This window comes from Diadema antillarum, unplaced genomic scaffold, assembly GCF_040938485.1.
Source record: "Diadema antillarum isolate AM-2024a unplaced genomic scaffold, OU_Dant_1.0 scf00000025, whole genome shotgun sequence".
NCBI lineage: Eukaryota > Metazoa > Echinodermata > Echinoidea > Diadematoida > Diadematidae > Diadema > Diadema antillarum.
In genome coordinates, this window is record NW_027270914.1 from 4,151,048 (window position 1) to 4,167,983 (window position 16,936).

Consider the following 16,936-nt stretch of genomic DNA (forward strand, 5'->3'; position numbering starts at 1 on the left):
AATAAGCTCACAGCAACAACAAAAATATTATGTGATCTATAAACTAATACTGCATGTACTTGGTTTCGAGGGATTAAGATGCAAAATGTTATGACAAAAGCCCCTACGTGGCTACCAGCAATTAAACATCCCTCAACTTCTTTAGCAAATGAGCTCATGTGTATCATCTTCTTGTTGAGAAGACGAAGATGAGTATTGATAAAATAACCAAACTATCAACTTTCCTTAACATGTTTTACATGAAATCATTATTGCCTTCTCGTAACGAAATTGAAAAAACCAGAACATCTGAAATTGTTCAAAATCGCTTCTTGATAACGAGGAAAGCAAAGGAAACTTCGTGTTTGTAACCACTATGACACGTGTCTACAGATCTGTCATGCTCATAAGAAACGTAACTCACAGGAATATAATTTTATACAGTAAGTACTTGGTTTGGAGGACATTTAGATGCCAACTTTTCAAGAATAATACACCAGCACTGACATTAACTGATGAAAAAAAAAGCCAATGCTCAGCTTCTTTATCCAATTAGCTCATAGGTAATTCCTTGTAGTTGAAAAAAAAAACGAGTACACATAAAAATATAGACTTCCCGTAACATGTATCACAGGTCATGATCTCCACATTTGCTCCTCTTAACTTAAAAGAAATAAATATATATTTAAATTTGTTTTAAATGACCTTTAAACAATATGAAGAAAAAAATTATGTGTCTGCAAAGGCTTGACACGTGTCTAATGCTGGGTCACGCTCATATTAAACGTAGCTCACAGGAACAAGGAAATCACGTGTGTATAAAATAATACTGCAGAGAGGGTGCAAAGTTGAACCCTTTATTGAGGGTGCGAAAATGTTCCCTTGGGTACATCTTTCCACCCACACTAAGTGGTGCTAGATTGCACCTCTTCTTGAGGGTGCATCTTTCCACCCACACTAAGTGGTGCTAAGTTGCATCTTTCTTGAGGGTGCGATCTTGCACCCTTTACCTTTCGGCGCACCTTTACACCCCGTGTAGCCTTTACATCTTGGTGCAACTTTACATCCTTTCGTGAGGGTGCAAGGAAACACCCAAAGTTCAAAGATTGTGCCTTGTTTTGAGGGTGCAATCTTGGAACTGTGGGTGCTACTTTGTACCCGCAAGAAAGGGTGAAAGTTACACCCTCGGGAGCAACTTTGCCCCCTTGAAAAAGGCGCAACCTCGTACCTTTAGGTGCAACTTTTCGCCCGAAGGATGCAAGAATGTACCCTCTCTTGAGGGTGCATTCTTGTGCCTTATTGGTATGATGTTGCACCTATGTGGTGCTTATTTGCTCTATGACTGCTGCAAAATTGCTCCTTTAAAGAAGCAAGTCAGTGTCAATGCCTGCTCCTTTATAGGGACAATATTGCCCATCATCTCAAGGTGCAACTGAGCATCACATAATCGGGTACGATTTAGTTCCTTAACTACTCTAAACCTTGAATAGTGCGAACTGATGTAAGCCTATTTGCTCAGTATATAACTTATTTTGTTGTTGCACTCTGCAAAGTAACTAGGATTAGTGTAACTTGGATCTTGTGAATCATGAAACTGTGTGCGTGTGGAATTTGTGAGTTGTGAAAATGTTGATGTAAAAGTTAACTTAGTTGTGTTTGAATATTATACTGAAACCAAAAATTTTACCCAATTACCTTTTCAATAAGGTGAGCATTATATCTATCAAACAGTTAACCTTCTCGGCAAGAGTATACATCTGCATGAAGGAAGAGGTGAAAATATGATATGCAGTTGTCTGGATACGTTTTATTCAAAACGTTCTTGAATGCGTAATTATTCATTCACATAATATATAAGAATAACATATGCTTCTTACCAGTACTCAAAGCCTCTAAAACAAGAGCATGCTTCTTACACTTCTAAAGTATACACCATATCTTAAAAACAAAATGTAAGAGGATTTAAGAAGCTGTTTGTACGTATTCAAACGAATCCATATTTCTATCTAAAATCTGAAACGTGTCTTGTAAAATGGGAATTCGTTTTATAATGACGATGCCAATTGTCTTAAAGTCCTTATCACGACATGTCTTGGAGTTCACGCTTATTGAAAACATGAGATTCTTGGCACGTAGATTACAACTATGGTTTAAAGAGTTAACTGAGATACGCATACCGTATACGGGCATTTAAATACAAGTTACTGTAAATAATATGAAAATCAAACTTGATACCAGCCTTTATCGGCAACCAATACAGACTATGGAGGACTGCAGTTACAATTGTGTTCAGATATTGTTTTGGGTGATACACGCATGCCGACTGATTTGGGATCAATTCGAGTCCCTCGAGCTGAGATTCCGGAACTGCAATGAGCAAACCATCATTATGCATAACAAAGTGACTGAGAATAATGCATGCACCAGTTTCTGTTTCGTTGTTATATACACAGAAAGTTGTTTCGTTTTCCAATCCTGTGCAGGCACACAGAGATTTACAGAATTCAATCATCTTTGGCTATAACGCCATGGTCGCGTGCAAAATGAATGCAGCTTATCTAACTTAACCTGTAGTTACTGAATAGGGGACTACTGTATATTCAATTTATACACTACAATGTATTGATCGGATGATAGAACCTGTCAAAGAGTAAATTGCGGATATCATATACCATTGTCAAATTCACTTTCTGTTCTATACATAGTATCCATGGAATGTTATGAACCACTTCAGCATTACCAATCATCCTAATTATTTCCCTGAAACGGCTGCATTTGTATGAGCGGGAAGAGTTTGGCATCATACATAGCAAGAGTCGTGACCACAAAACTAAATAGGGCCTACATGTATTATACAAGGTTTTAGGACACTTTGAATCATGCCCCCCCCCCAAAAAAAAAAAAAAAACAACAACAACAACAACTTAGTGAAATGTTGTACAATGTATGCCCTACTTCCATTAACCTATGATCTTTGACCTTTGAATACATGGCCCGCATTTTTTCAATAGGCATTTGGATGCAACGTAGGTATTATATAAAAGAAAAAAAATGTTTTAGGAAAATACATTTAACCACTTCAGAAATAATTATGAAACAAATAGCAAAATATTGACACGTTTACTTCTTCCGTAATGACATGACAGAAAACTTTCCTCACCGAATCGTTCTGCCGTAATTCATGAGCAAGTCATGGATATATACTTAGTTCGATTAAAAGTATACATTGAGTCATTGCAAAAGCATTTAATGAAAAGTATGCTTCAGAACTACATCATTGTCATTTATTCTATAACACTGATAATATAGAGCTATTGGTCCGCCATATTGCCTAACAGGTCGTTGTCCTCCTACCACATTAATTGTTTAGCAAATAAGGCACAGAATTTAATTTTGCACTTGTTGCCAAAGACTCTAATCTTCTTTACCGCTATTCTCAGACATGTATGCTGGTGCTGTATGAATTAGAAACGGAAGCTTACAAATATTCACCATCTAACAAGGCAAAAGCAAAGTGATGTCTCGTCCACGTATCGACTTTGTGATTACAGAGATTTTCAAATGGCATAGGCCTAGTTCATTGACTTTTTGACTGTTGTCGTAGTCGGACTTCACCAATATTAACACTTGACAGCAATCATTAGATGATCTGAGGAGTGAATTTGGTGGTCATATAGCTCAAAAGTGTGGAAAGTTATTGAAAGAACACCAGAATACTATGTCGACAGTTTATCAGGTGAGATACAAACATAGAACAAGTTCCAGTGGGTTTCAGGAGGTTACTTTTCCAGCCTAGGCTAGTCTAGCTGATAAAACTGGGTCTTTGAAGGCATCTGGCGGCTACCCCCCACCACTTAAAACGTCTGGCAACGGCCATGCATTTATCCTGTAAGTGTAACAAGTTCCAGTGGGTTTCATTAGGTTATATTTTCAGCTATAGGCTAGCCTAGCTGGAAAAAGTTGGGTCTTTAAGGGCGTCTGGCGGCTACCCCCCACCACTTAAAACGTCTGGCAATGGTCATTCATTTATCCTGTAAGTGTAACGAACAAGTTCCAGTTGGTTTCATGAGGTTACTTTTTCAGCTAGGCTAGCCTAGCTGGAAAAAATTGGGTCTTTAAGGGCGTCTGGCGGCTACCCCCCACCACTTAAAACGTCTGGCAATGGTCATTCATTTATCCTGTAAGTGTAACGAACAAGTTCCAGTGGTTTTCATGAGGTTACTTTTTCAGCTAGGCTAGCCTAGCTGGAGTTGGGCCTTTACGAGCGTCTGGCGGCTACCCCCACCACTTAAAACGTCTGGCAATGGTCATTCATTTATCCTGCTAGTGTAACGAACAAGTTCCAGTTGTTTTCATGGGGTTACTTTTCCAGCTAGGCTAGCCTAATTTTGAGGGGTCCTTTTTTTGGCCCTCCTGGCCACACCCACCACCGATGACCAGCCAGACGTGCATTTCCATATTTAGGGGCATATGTACTAAATTACTGTATACATAAAAATTGGTAACCTTTTCAGCTAGGCTGACCCCCGCTGGCTCCCGGACTATAGATCAAAGATTATATAACTGGTATAAAAAGCAATAAGTTGTCTGTAAATTCAGACTTACATTTGATTTTATCGTAAATCGTTATACTCAAGGATTATACTGAATTGGACAACTTACGAATTTCATCAAATAATAACATGATTTGAAAACAAGAGATTATAAAGCAGAGGGGTAAAGATATGATTCATTAGTTTACTTCAATTCGTCTACCTTCTGTACCAATGAAATTTGTAAGATCGCAACTGCTGATCTACATTTTGTAAAAAAAAAAAAAAAAAATTAACGGGAATCGAACCGGTAATCTACTGCCTTCGGGGCAGTGACCCTATACCACCAGCATGATTTCTAGACTTCATTGCGCACAAATTCGTAGTGTAATAACCTTATTTTATGTACTTTGTGACTGCATTGACCTTTGATCTCATGATCCCAAACATAACTTTTTTTTTCTTACTTCAACATGAACACACACTGCAAGTTTGGTAAAAAACAAAACAAACAAACAAAAAACGATATCCGTTCTTCGGTTATTAAGATATTAGGTTTATTCAATGTCCTTTATGATCCGTGTTTTACTTTGGCCATCTGACCTTCTGACCCCAAATTTCGCAGTTTGTTTCTAACTGCACTATGAACACAGACTGCAAATTTGATAAAAATGTGATCCTTCGTTCTTGATTTATTGAAAGATTAAGCTTATTTTATATCCTTTTAACATGACTCCTGCGTGGCTTTTGACCTCATGACCCCCAAATTTGTATCTTTCTTACCTCATTATGAATACATCGTACAAATTTCGCGAAAATTTCTTCAGCCGGTCTCGAGTTTTCTCGTACACAAACAGACAGACAGACACGTCGAGATTCGGAACAGAAAATAGCCTCTGCCAGCGGTAGGTTTTACCTACTGTCGAAGGTAAAATCATAGCTCTTCATCCATTCGTTCTTCTGGAATGTTTTAAATTCTCTACAGACTAATATTATGCTCTTGTTGGAGAGAAGTTTTATTCATGACACGTTTTGTCTTACGTAGGATGTCTGGATACACTCATGATAATGGGAATGTATTTAATTTTGAATTCTGAAAGTATGATAATGACAAATGTGAATAGTCATTTTCAGGTCTGGTGATGCAAAGAATCAGACCGCTGACATTTGTATAGGTGTTTATTCTTGAATGACATAGTTTATTACGTGGAGATTGCCTTCGCTGGAAGTGACACTTGTTCCAAAGTACCGATGGCAGTGGAAAATCTTTGCCTAAACATCTTCTCCGAGAAGACTGGCAGTTATGTCCGGTCAACACCCAAATATGTCCCACGTGACGATCCTCTGTATGATGTCATCGTTCCGGACTCAGCAAGAGGAAATAGTAATTTGTACTGTGCACATCCCGGTAAGTTTCTACTTTTTACTTTTTGCATTCAAGTTGATAATTCATCGCTATGTCATTTCTAGACACAGACGCATAACAAATAGGGGTATTATACGAACCGTTTGTGACTCGCTCCATGATGCAGACAGGGTATAATGTTTCATAGCACTGAGAGGTGGAACGATATTAGGAATAGTCAGTGTCACGCTTGATTTCTTTTTTAAGCCTTTCTACAACTTGTTTCGAATGTGATAGTTCAGTAATCCTTACATGATTCGAAGTATTAGTGTTCTTTTTTTCCCTCAAGCTTTACAGTCCCTTCCTGTCTTCAAAGTTATCATCTAGAGCCGTAACAGCTCTCTCAACTTTCAAGCTTTCCTCCTTTATAATTCTTGTCAAAAAAATAATAAACATACAAACAAACTTTCCAGAGATTTGTAAACAAGCAAACCACGAGACCGGTGAGATCTTCTTGATATATTGAAATGACGTAGTGTTCATGTTCATGTTTACGTGACCGTGACCGTGACCAACCTCTCCATCCCTGGAATACTTGTATTCTCATAATGAAGTGATGAAAATGAAAATGAACAAGAAAATTGTGCATGGGAGTGACAAGACTTAACCCTTAGACCATAACCACTGATAAGCTTTCCTACAGAATGTAATAATTATTATCTAGTAAAGAAAAAAGTAGTTATGAACAATAACATGAGATATCTGTTCGTGGCTATATCAATAATGGGCATATTTGGAAAACCTATTATGAAGACGGAATGTAGTCTTAACCAAGGTCAAAATCAGTTTATTTTGATATTACGCATTGCACAAATAGACTGTGTGCCCAACCCCTGTCTTAATGGAGGAACCTGCTCGGAAACCCTGGATGGCTTTACCTGCAAGTGCCCGAGGTCCTTTGTCGGGAAGCTATGCGAAGAGGGTATGTATCTTTTGCATACACACCCTTTGTTTATAATGATTGCAAAGGCAAAATATCAAAATTTCTCTTCAAAAAGATATGATATGACGTGATAAAACCGAAGTGTCTATATTATCAATGACTCCAATGCGTCTACCAGACTAAGACGCATTCCGTCACAAGCAGGTTAGTTTTGAAATCCGTCCGACCAGGAGCAGATGTATATCCTCGTGTGTTTGTCTGCTTCACAAACGGATTTTAATCCAACAACACATCGCATCCTGCATGGTCCCTGATGAAGAATACAATGACTAGCCTGTTTCGTGTCTTGTTTCAAAAACATGCGCTTCCCTCGCTAGGATAAAGTGTTTTAATGTCATTTTAGTCGTTTTTGTTATATATATATATATATATATATATATATATATACAATATAATTCTGGAAATATTTGTCGCGTGCTGCAAAAGGGTTCTGCAATTGCAGAAGAAAGAACACGTCATGCATGGATTCGATCTCTGTCTGCGCGTCTCGGAAAATATATATTCAAACAACGAGTATAATAGCTACAGCGTACGGAAACTTCCAGAAACTCTAGACACATGTTATGATACGAGTGCATAATATCATACAGATATTGACTTATCAGAGGTGGAATATAACATTTGAGATCCTCGCGGGAAGTTATATTTTTGTCGAGGAAAAATATAGTATTTCGAGACAAAAATATAACTTCCCAAGGGAAATGAAATGTTATATTCCTACCGAAGGAAAAAAGTCAATATCTGTTATATTATAATGACCTACAGTACAAGAAATAAACTGCTGTATAAAGCAACACGACTTCTCCTTTTTCAAACCCACAGTCAAATTCATGAACGCGCGTGACAACGCTCGGCACTGTTAGTGGTATGCAATCGAGCCAAACCGAGCCATAGCTATGATGGCTTTCGCGTAGGCCCTACTATCGGTAATTCGTTCTTCCGTGGCATATAATAGCCGTGCGTGCAGGAGCATTCCTAGAACAGTCGCTATTCAATCATACGTAGGCCTGTAGCGAGGGCCTATTTACGTAGCGGTAAAGTTAGAGCTAGATTTTGTAATGACAGTTGTAAAATTATGTTTTTAAAAAAAATTGTAACGCTAGAAGACTACCGTAACTGCCGCTTTTGGTCTAAAGCAAGCTTATTGAGGTAAGTGTTTGTGGTGATGTATGAGAATGTGGACTTTCTAACAATGTAGGACCTAATCTCTTCTGTCTGCAGTCACTGTTACATGAACTGTAGACTACGGACCTGGGATGGTATGTAAGCGCGATCCTTATTTCGATCCTAGGAGCGCGCGTAGGACAGAAAATAGGATACCCTTTTAGGACAGGCAATATCGGTATTCTGTAAGACTGTCCTAAGCCTATCCTAGGACAGTCATTTATGAATAATGAATATTAATGAGGAAAGACAGGACACGCCCGGCGCAGTATCTATAAGCCAATCATCTGGCTAATTTTACGCAATGCGCGCCTAATATCTACATTGCTCAAACATGTGCTTCACGCAGCTCTACTGTGCGAGGAGTTAAAAATGTATTGTCAGTCTAATTTTACAGTTAAGAATATGATTTCGATTATCAAAGCTTTAGCACGCACTTAGCCCACCATAATAAATGTAGACCTTACGAGTTCCATTAATTTGCATTTAAAGTTTTTGCAGAAATTAGCTCAAATTTTGAACTTTTGGAGGATGTTGGGGGTAAACTGGGATATCATCACTGCATGCCAAACTTCGCCTTTAATTCAAAGTTATAATGATAATAATAATAATAATAATAATAATAATAATAATATAGGTTTTCCCGGTCAATTTCATACTTTTGTCACTCAAATTCATTAATGTGCATTCAAATTCACGCAGCGCACGCACGCGAAAATATTGGGGCATTCAAATTCAGAATCCGAGCGATCAATTTCATTTATGAGCGTTCTACTTCGTTTTCGTAAAATCAAATTCACGATTGGGCATTCAATTTCAAAATGCGAGCACCGACTTTCCTACTCGTGCATTCAAATTCATACAATAGTCACGTGATAGTCCCAATGAGCTTGTTTGGAGCGTTCAAATTCATTTTTAGACGATCAAGTTCCTACTTCGTGCAATCAATCTAACAAGGAAAAAGGAGGAGACTTTTAAGAAAGGAAAAAGAGCCAACACAACCAATGAATGCTTGCATGTAGTGTAATCAGGATTCTTTACATGTTCTACATTGTTCTCTGTTCATGTATTCTTTGTTTTTCATCTCAATAAATTTCAAATTGCAATGTCCAATCAGCAGTGCATCCAAACAACACAACGACTAGTAATCATATTTCTTGATGATACTGCATGCTGACAACGCCCCAACACCAACCATATAATGACAATTCATCAATGCTTAAGACAGCAATACACAACAGACAATACGTATAAAATGCTCATGTATCAGTTTCAATATAGTCAAAATTGTTTTGTTTTTTTCCTCGAAAGTGTCACTCAACCCTCCGTATTATGCTCGTCTGTAGGCCTATACAGTGCCTGATTTTTTTATTTCTTATTTTCTATCAAAGAAGGTGGCTGGATAACCCATATTCAGCTGCAAAAGCTGGTCTTCCATATGGGGTCCAGTTTAGATGTTTTGCTCTTTGCGATGAATAAATGAAGTGGGATCTTTTACGTGCATGAGTTGTGACTCTTTTACGCGTGGGACCTCCATTTTATGTCCAATCCCAGGGAAATGTGCCTGTATATTCGTATTTGCTAAGCGCGAGTTCAAAATTGTCAATTAACAGGTGGACCTCTACTGCAAAATATATAATCAACATAAATCCCAATATATTCAAAGCCAAGTGAGAAACACATGCATACACGGCCCCAAAGTAACTAAATTCAGGACTTCTTTTAAATTGAATGCAGTTATTTGGAACATGGTTGCCTATTCACGAATTCGAATGACCGACGAGATTCCGTCGCCAGCTTGACATGAATTTGAATGCTCTTTGATGAAATGCGTGCTCCTCTCTTAAATTTGAATGCTCCGATAGTGAATTTGAATGTTCCGATAGTGAATTTGAATGCTCCGTTAGTGAATTTGAATGCTCCGCTAGTGAATTTGAATGCTCCGAGAGTGAATTTGAATGCTCGGATAGTGAATTCGAATGACCAGATTTTGAATTTGATTGCTGATTCAGTGCTGCGAGCGTGGGATGCGTGAAATCGAATGCTCGGAATAGGAACTTGAATGACAAAAGTATGAAATTGACCGGGAAAACCTATAATAATAATAGTGGCTACTTGTATAGCGCACAGGTCCACTTTTCAGTGCTCATGGCGCTTCAAAAATGAAAAGATATCATATATTTCCATGCATATACATATTCAAACATTTCAACAAATAAGAAAATTATTATATTATATTATAAGATATATAAGATTTTCTTAAATAGATATAAATAACAATAATAATAATAATAATAATAATAATAATAATAATAATAATTATAGATGCACACACAGACACACACATGCGCTCACATTATTCTATGATCGATATGCTTGTTATAATAATGTCTTGCTTATAGTTACTGTTTTTCCCACTTAAACCAAACCAATGTTCCACTTCTCCCAGGAAAAAAAAAATCAACAATGATAACACAAATATGAGACTTATAGGAATGTATAGCGTAGCAACCCGTTATATGGCTAGCATCAAAAGTCTTTCGGTCCGATACATGTGTGCCCCCTTCTAAATATCAGAAAGTTATTCGAGAAACTTCATCAAATCACAATTTTTGTCCCACTTAATTCACCCCGCTAGCTCTCCCCTATCTTTATGGTAGTATAGACTTACATGCAGGGCAATGATAACAGAATAAATAAAGGAGATTACTGATAGATTAGACAAAGATATAAACATGGAGCTACTATAGCTCCATGATATCCTTGTATACGGGTGCTGTTCGTTATTCCGAAGGTTCGCTACTCCGAAGGTTCGTTATTTCGAAGGTTCGTTAATCCAAAACACACAAATTCTCCATACCTAGAGGTTCGTTAATCCGAAAATGAAAAAGGGTTCGTTAATCCGAACATTTTTGGCGTTATTTCGAAGGTTCGTTATTCCGAAGTTTTGTTAATTCGAAAATGAAATTCGGAATAATGAACCTTCGGAATAACGAATCTTCGGACTGGAAGAGCCTTCGGAATAACGAACCTTCGGAATAACGAGCTGTAACCGTATAAACACGTAAGTTCACTACATTTTGGAAAAAAAATGCTAACCCATGCACATGGACTGTTAGGTCACCGGGTTGCGTCACACACTACGTACGTCATAACAATAATGTGAGCGTATGGATCGTTGCGTTACTAGTACTTTATATGGCCGGCGGAACCGTGGGGGCCGTGGGGGCTCAGGCCCCCACACTTTTTGTGCACCATACAAAAGAAATACATAAGGTGTCATCACTTTGGGCCCCCACAATTTTTTTTAACCCGGAAGTACGTAAGTGGCGCTAAATAGAAATAGATAGAGATCTTGAAGTGTGCGGAGCGCGGTAAGGTTATGTTTTTCCAATGTAGACCTTTTTTTCTTTTTTTTATTCGCTTGTCAGCTGAAGAAACCCAGAAATGGAAAGGGTGAGAGGAGCTGAGGACCTTTTTTTTTTCTTTCTTGTTAGCTCATGAAACCCGGAAGTAGGCCCCCACGCTTTTAAAAACGTTCCGCCGGCCCTGCTTTATTCTTCACGTGACCTAGAAGCACACTGCGTACGTTTCTTTTTCTTTGGTTACAAGGTATAGATCTTCATAGCAACGACTTCGAGGGTCACGTAATGTGGGCGGCGAAGGCAGGCTACTTGCTCTGCGTCCGCATGACGTTCGGGCAGACGTTGAGCATAATAATAATGATAACAACAATAATGACAATAATGATAATAATAATGATAATAATGATGATAATAATAATAATTATAATAATAATAATAATTATAATAATAACAATGATAATATTAATAATGATAATAATTATCATCATTATTACAATATTAATTATAATTATAATAATAGCTTTTGTTGTAATTGTGTATAGGCTACATAATGTACTTTTTATTTATTTTGTGCCGAAGAAAATGAAGTGTGAATTGACTTGAAAAATGGCGAACAACAAACAAATAAACACATACCAGCTAGATAAAGAATACAATTGTTTCGAACATTATAGACTGCAGTTTTAGAATCCTCAGTATGAGAGGAACAGATAACTCTGTTATACGATTCATGTATTTATTTTCTTGTTCATGAACATACAAAATAAGAGACAGTGGGTCGTCAGTAGGCCTATATACGCAATAGCCCGGCATAATCGCCAGAGAAAGATTGCCTAGAGGCTATCCTTATTTTTGCTCCTAAACTTGATCCTACTTGTGCTTACAGAATACCACTTATCTTAAGATCTCATTAACATCTAATTACATCTAATTAACATATCAAGTTACGCCCCTTACGTTCTTTTTATAATACATAGACCTACTCATTATTATATGAAATCGATATCTTTTTCTTTTCTTTTGCCTGTCTCGTAGAACTCCTTTGTTCCGGTCCTGATTTGTCTTCTCCAGACTCCTGCTACCTCTACCGTCAGGACAGCCAGCCCTGGGAGGTGGCCAGGGATAGATGCGACGAGCTAGGTGGTTATCTGGTCGCTATAGAAACGCCGAGTGAGTTCTCCAGAATCGTAGAGGTACTTCTCATCAACATTTCCGGATTATCTTACTTCCACGCTTGGACGGGGCTGAACGACCGATCGTCCGAAGGGGTCTACACGTGGGAGAGAGTCGGGGGCACCTTGCCCGCCTCTAGCAGTTTGTGGTATATTGATCGTCCAGATCCCAACAATGCAGAGATCTGGGATTGCATAGCAGCTCGTTTTGAATATAGTTATTCATTTATATTTGATATTCCATGCTCCTATGAACGGGAATATATTTGCGAATTTTATAGGTCATTGCAAATGTCATAAATTGACAATATCATGGTGTCCATGATTGAGATTTTAGTTTTCTTTTTCTTTTCCAGCGGCCAATGAATCTACGACAATATGTATGTACTTCTCTCACCCTGCTTGTCCCTCTGTACGGCATCTTTAATTTGTTCTTCTTCCTTCCAGAAGAAGTTCATCCTCCGTTGCCCTAAAAGACACTATGGGCACCCTGCTATCTGATGCACATGATAAGTATCCCACTCCAGTGCAGCGATTTAATGATTCCTTTTGAACAATGGTATCTGGATTAGGGGATAACGGGTCTATAGTCGTTACAAATTTTACGTTTTGCTGTCTATAAACAAAGCAAGATAATCCCTTGTACTCTCCACTAATCAGAAACAGTAAAAACTTTGTCAGTCAAACTAACATGAATAACATATTATTGAAGTAATATACGTAAAATTTTGAAACAATTTCCCCCACAAGACATCAAGAGACTAGGAATTAAATGGCTTTATTCTTCAATTACAGACAGGTTTTTATGCCTCCGCCAACGAAGTGGCCGGAGGCATTATGTTTTCGGGTCGTCCGTCCGTCCGTCCGTCCGTCCGTCCGTACGTCCGTACGTACGTACGTCTGTCCCGTTTTGTTTTTGTCGATATCTCAAGAACCGTGTAGTGGTTTTATATCAAACTTGGTATGAGGGTTTATCTTTTAGTGATCGTGAATTCTGTAATCTCATTGGTCAATCAACCACTGAATATTTCCCGTATTCCGTGATAAGGTCATATTGTGCGCATGCGCTAAATCCACCACTGAATATATTCCGTATTCCGTGATATGACGTCATATTACACAGCTAGCTGCGCGTGTACCAAAGACGCTTATAGGAAAGTGCGCGCTAATCCTGTACAAAACAAATGGACAGCGCGTGGTCCTCAAGCGTATTACGCACATAACCTGAGACCACTAGACGCTTGATAAACGACAACAGCAACTTACGTATCTGGCTACTGCAGTATCTTATGGCTTGTACATTGTATGCGCGCATACAGTAATCAGCTCGCGAGACGTTAGGTAGGCCTAAGTCAACATGGTAATGGCTGACAGCCGGCGATTTCAACATCATTCACGAGGGGAAATCAGCGAGAAGAAGGTTAGCACTTACACTAAAAGATAAAATCGTTACCCCCTGCTTGTTCTTACGAAATACGGGAAATATCTACGGTCTGGTGCCATATTCCATTCGGCCTTCGGCCTCATGGAATATGGCACCAGACCGTAGATATTTGCCCGTATTTCGTGAACAAGCAGGGGATAACTAATATTATCTTTTAGTGATCGTGAATTCTGTAATCTCATTGGTCAATCAACCACTGAATATATCCCGTATTCCGTGGATATGACGTCATGATCCTGTATTACACAGCCAGCTGCGCGTGTACCAAAGACGCTTATAGGAAAGTGCGCGCTAATCCTGTACAAAACAAATGGACAGCGCGTGGTCCTCAAGCGTATTACGCACATAACCTGAGACCACTAGACGCTTGATAAACGACAACAGCAACTTACGTATCTGGCTACTGCAGTATCTTATGGCTTGTACATTGTATGCGCGCATACAGTAATCAGCTCGCGAGACGTTAGGTAGGCCTAAGTCAACATGGTAATGGCTGACAGCCGGCGATTTCAACATCATTCACGAGGGGAAATCAGCGAGAAGAAGGTTAGCACTTACACTAAAAGATAAAATCGTTACCCCCTGCTTGTTCTTACGAAATACGGGAAATATCTACGGTCTGGTGCCATATTCCATTCGGCCTTCGGCCTCATGGAATATGGCACCAGACCGTAGATATTTGCCCGTATTTCGTGAACAAGCAGGGGATAACTAATATTATCTTTTAGTGATCGTGAATTCTGTAATCTCATTGGTCAATCAACCACTGAATATATCCCGTATTCCGTGGATATGACGTCATGATCCTGTATTACACAGCCAGCTGCGCGTGTACCAAAGACGCTTATAGGAAAGTGCGCGCTAATCCTGTACAAAACAAATGGACAGCGCGCGGTCCTCAAGCGTATTGCGCACATAACCTGAGACCACTAGACGCTTGATAAACAAAGCAGCAACTTATATCTATCTGGCTACTGCACTGCAGTATCTCATCGCGTGTACGTACGTGTACGTATTTGTATGCGCGCATCGCATGCAGTAATCAGCTCGCGAGACGTAGGCCTATTCTAAGTCAACATGGTCATGGCTGACAGCCGGCGATTTCAACATCATTCACGAGGGGAAATCAGCGAGAAGAAGGTTAGCACTTACACTAAAAGATAAAATCGTTACCCCCTGCTTGTTCTTTTATACGAAATACGGGAAATATCTACGGTCTGGTGCCATATTCCATTCGGCCTTCGGCCTCATGGAATATGGCACCAGACCGTAGATATTTGCCCGTATTTCGTGAACAAGCAGGGGATAACTAATAATATCCTGGGGGATAATACTTTGTGTGGATTTTAGGGTCACAGGGTCAAAGGTCAAAGGTCACAGGTTATTTTGTGAAAAAAAGATTGAAATTTCATGTTTTTCTCCATATCTCCCAAATGGTTCAAGTATAGTATAGTATATATGCTTGTACCGATGAGCAGTGATTATCTAGGGAAGTTGGGGGTCATGGGTCAAAGGTCAGGGGGTCAAAGGTCAAGGTCAACTCGGGGAAATTACAGAATACCGGTTTTGCGTCATATAAATTAGCATATTGGTGCGTATAAGAGCCGCCTCCGGTAGCCTTTAAACAAGGCGACTCGCTCTGCGTGCCCCCGTATAGCGCGTTTACCCCACAAACCTGTTGGCCGGCGAGTGGAGCGGCGCTCGCTCCACTCGCCGGCCAACAGGTTTGTGGGGTAAACGCGCTATACGGGGGCACGCAGAGCGAGTCGCCTTGTTTAAAGGCTACGCCTCCGGCGGCTCTCCCTTAGAGATGAATTTCAGCCCGAAGGGCTGAAATTTGTCTTTCCCGACGTTTGGGGCCCCCAAAAAGCCCGGGAACGGAACGGCCGTCGAAAAGTAGGTTGACCACACAATTTTTATGAAAATTGAGTGGTTTCAGAGGAAAACTGCTCTAAATCAAGATAACTCGAGTAAATCGTCGATAAAGAGAATCGAGCCGATTTTGACGGAACTACAGTACAGTGGAAACTCGATATAACGAGATGGTCGGGACCGAGTCATTTTCCTCGTTATAGCCGATATCTCGTTATATCAGTAGGCATAAAAGAAGGCATAAAATAATGACATTAATTTGCACATGTGACATGTGGGACTACACATCATATTTCAATCAATACTGAAAACTTGATATTGTGTGTGAGGGAATTACTCACCTTTATGGGTAAGAAGATCATTGCCAAGGAAATCCAATATCAAGAATGTGTTTCTTATTAATTGTAGATGTTTGAATTTGTAAATTTATATAGCTTGCGATTGTACCAAGATCGTCTGTGGATTGGTATGTGGTTATCGTATGGGTGTGTGTTGTGTGGAAAGCTTGAATATGGTCTGCACAATGCTGTGTGTGTATGTGACACATTCTGTATGTACATTATGATCGCGTGTGTGTGAAGACGGGGAATTCCCTAAGTAGAAGGCCAATCACAGCATCAGATTGCCTTACACCTGCTAAACGTCATGATGATGTCATGCATACATATGGCCGTCCCGCCACATTTTCTGTATGTATCAGTGTGCGTGCACACACACACTTCACACGTACAACATGCAGTGCTAGCTGGAGTGCATTGAAGAAAATGATTATGTGTGTACAAGACAGTTTTTGGCGCATCAAGCTTTACAATCTCGGAAGATGATAGCACAGGCGAATTAAAGCTTTACCGAAGGCATTTTGCTTTACCTCGCTATAGCAGGTTTGATTTACTATGTTTTTCTTTGTTTGGAAGTCACAAAATTTATCTCGTTAAAGCAGTTATTTCGTTATAGCCGATCTCGCTATAAGAGTAGCATTTTACATAGACTTGTGTGGAAGGAACTTTGGGACCGAGAAAATTTCCTCGTTATAACCGATATCTCGTTATAGCAGTGTTCG

General features: G+C 39.3%; 1 protein-coding gene across 1 annotated transcript in view; it reads left to right on the forward strand.

Moving 5' to 3' along the window:
* LOC139734127 (macrophage mannose receptor 1-like) overlaps nt 1-13,061 on the forward strand; it is a 171,033-nt gene extending 157,972 nt beyond the window's left edge. Inside the window, exons 8-9 of the mRNA XM_071644941.1 lie at nt 12,424-12,581; nt 13,008-13,061. Coding sequence (XP_071501042.1) covers nt 12,424-12,581; nt 13,008-13,061 — 212 coding nt within the window. The remainder of the gene's footprint in view (nt 1-12,423; nt 12,582-13,007) is intronic.
* Nucleotides 13,062-16,936: the final 3,875 nt, after the last annotated feature.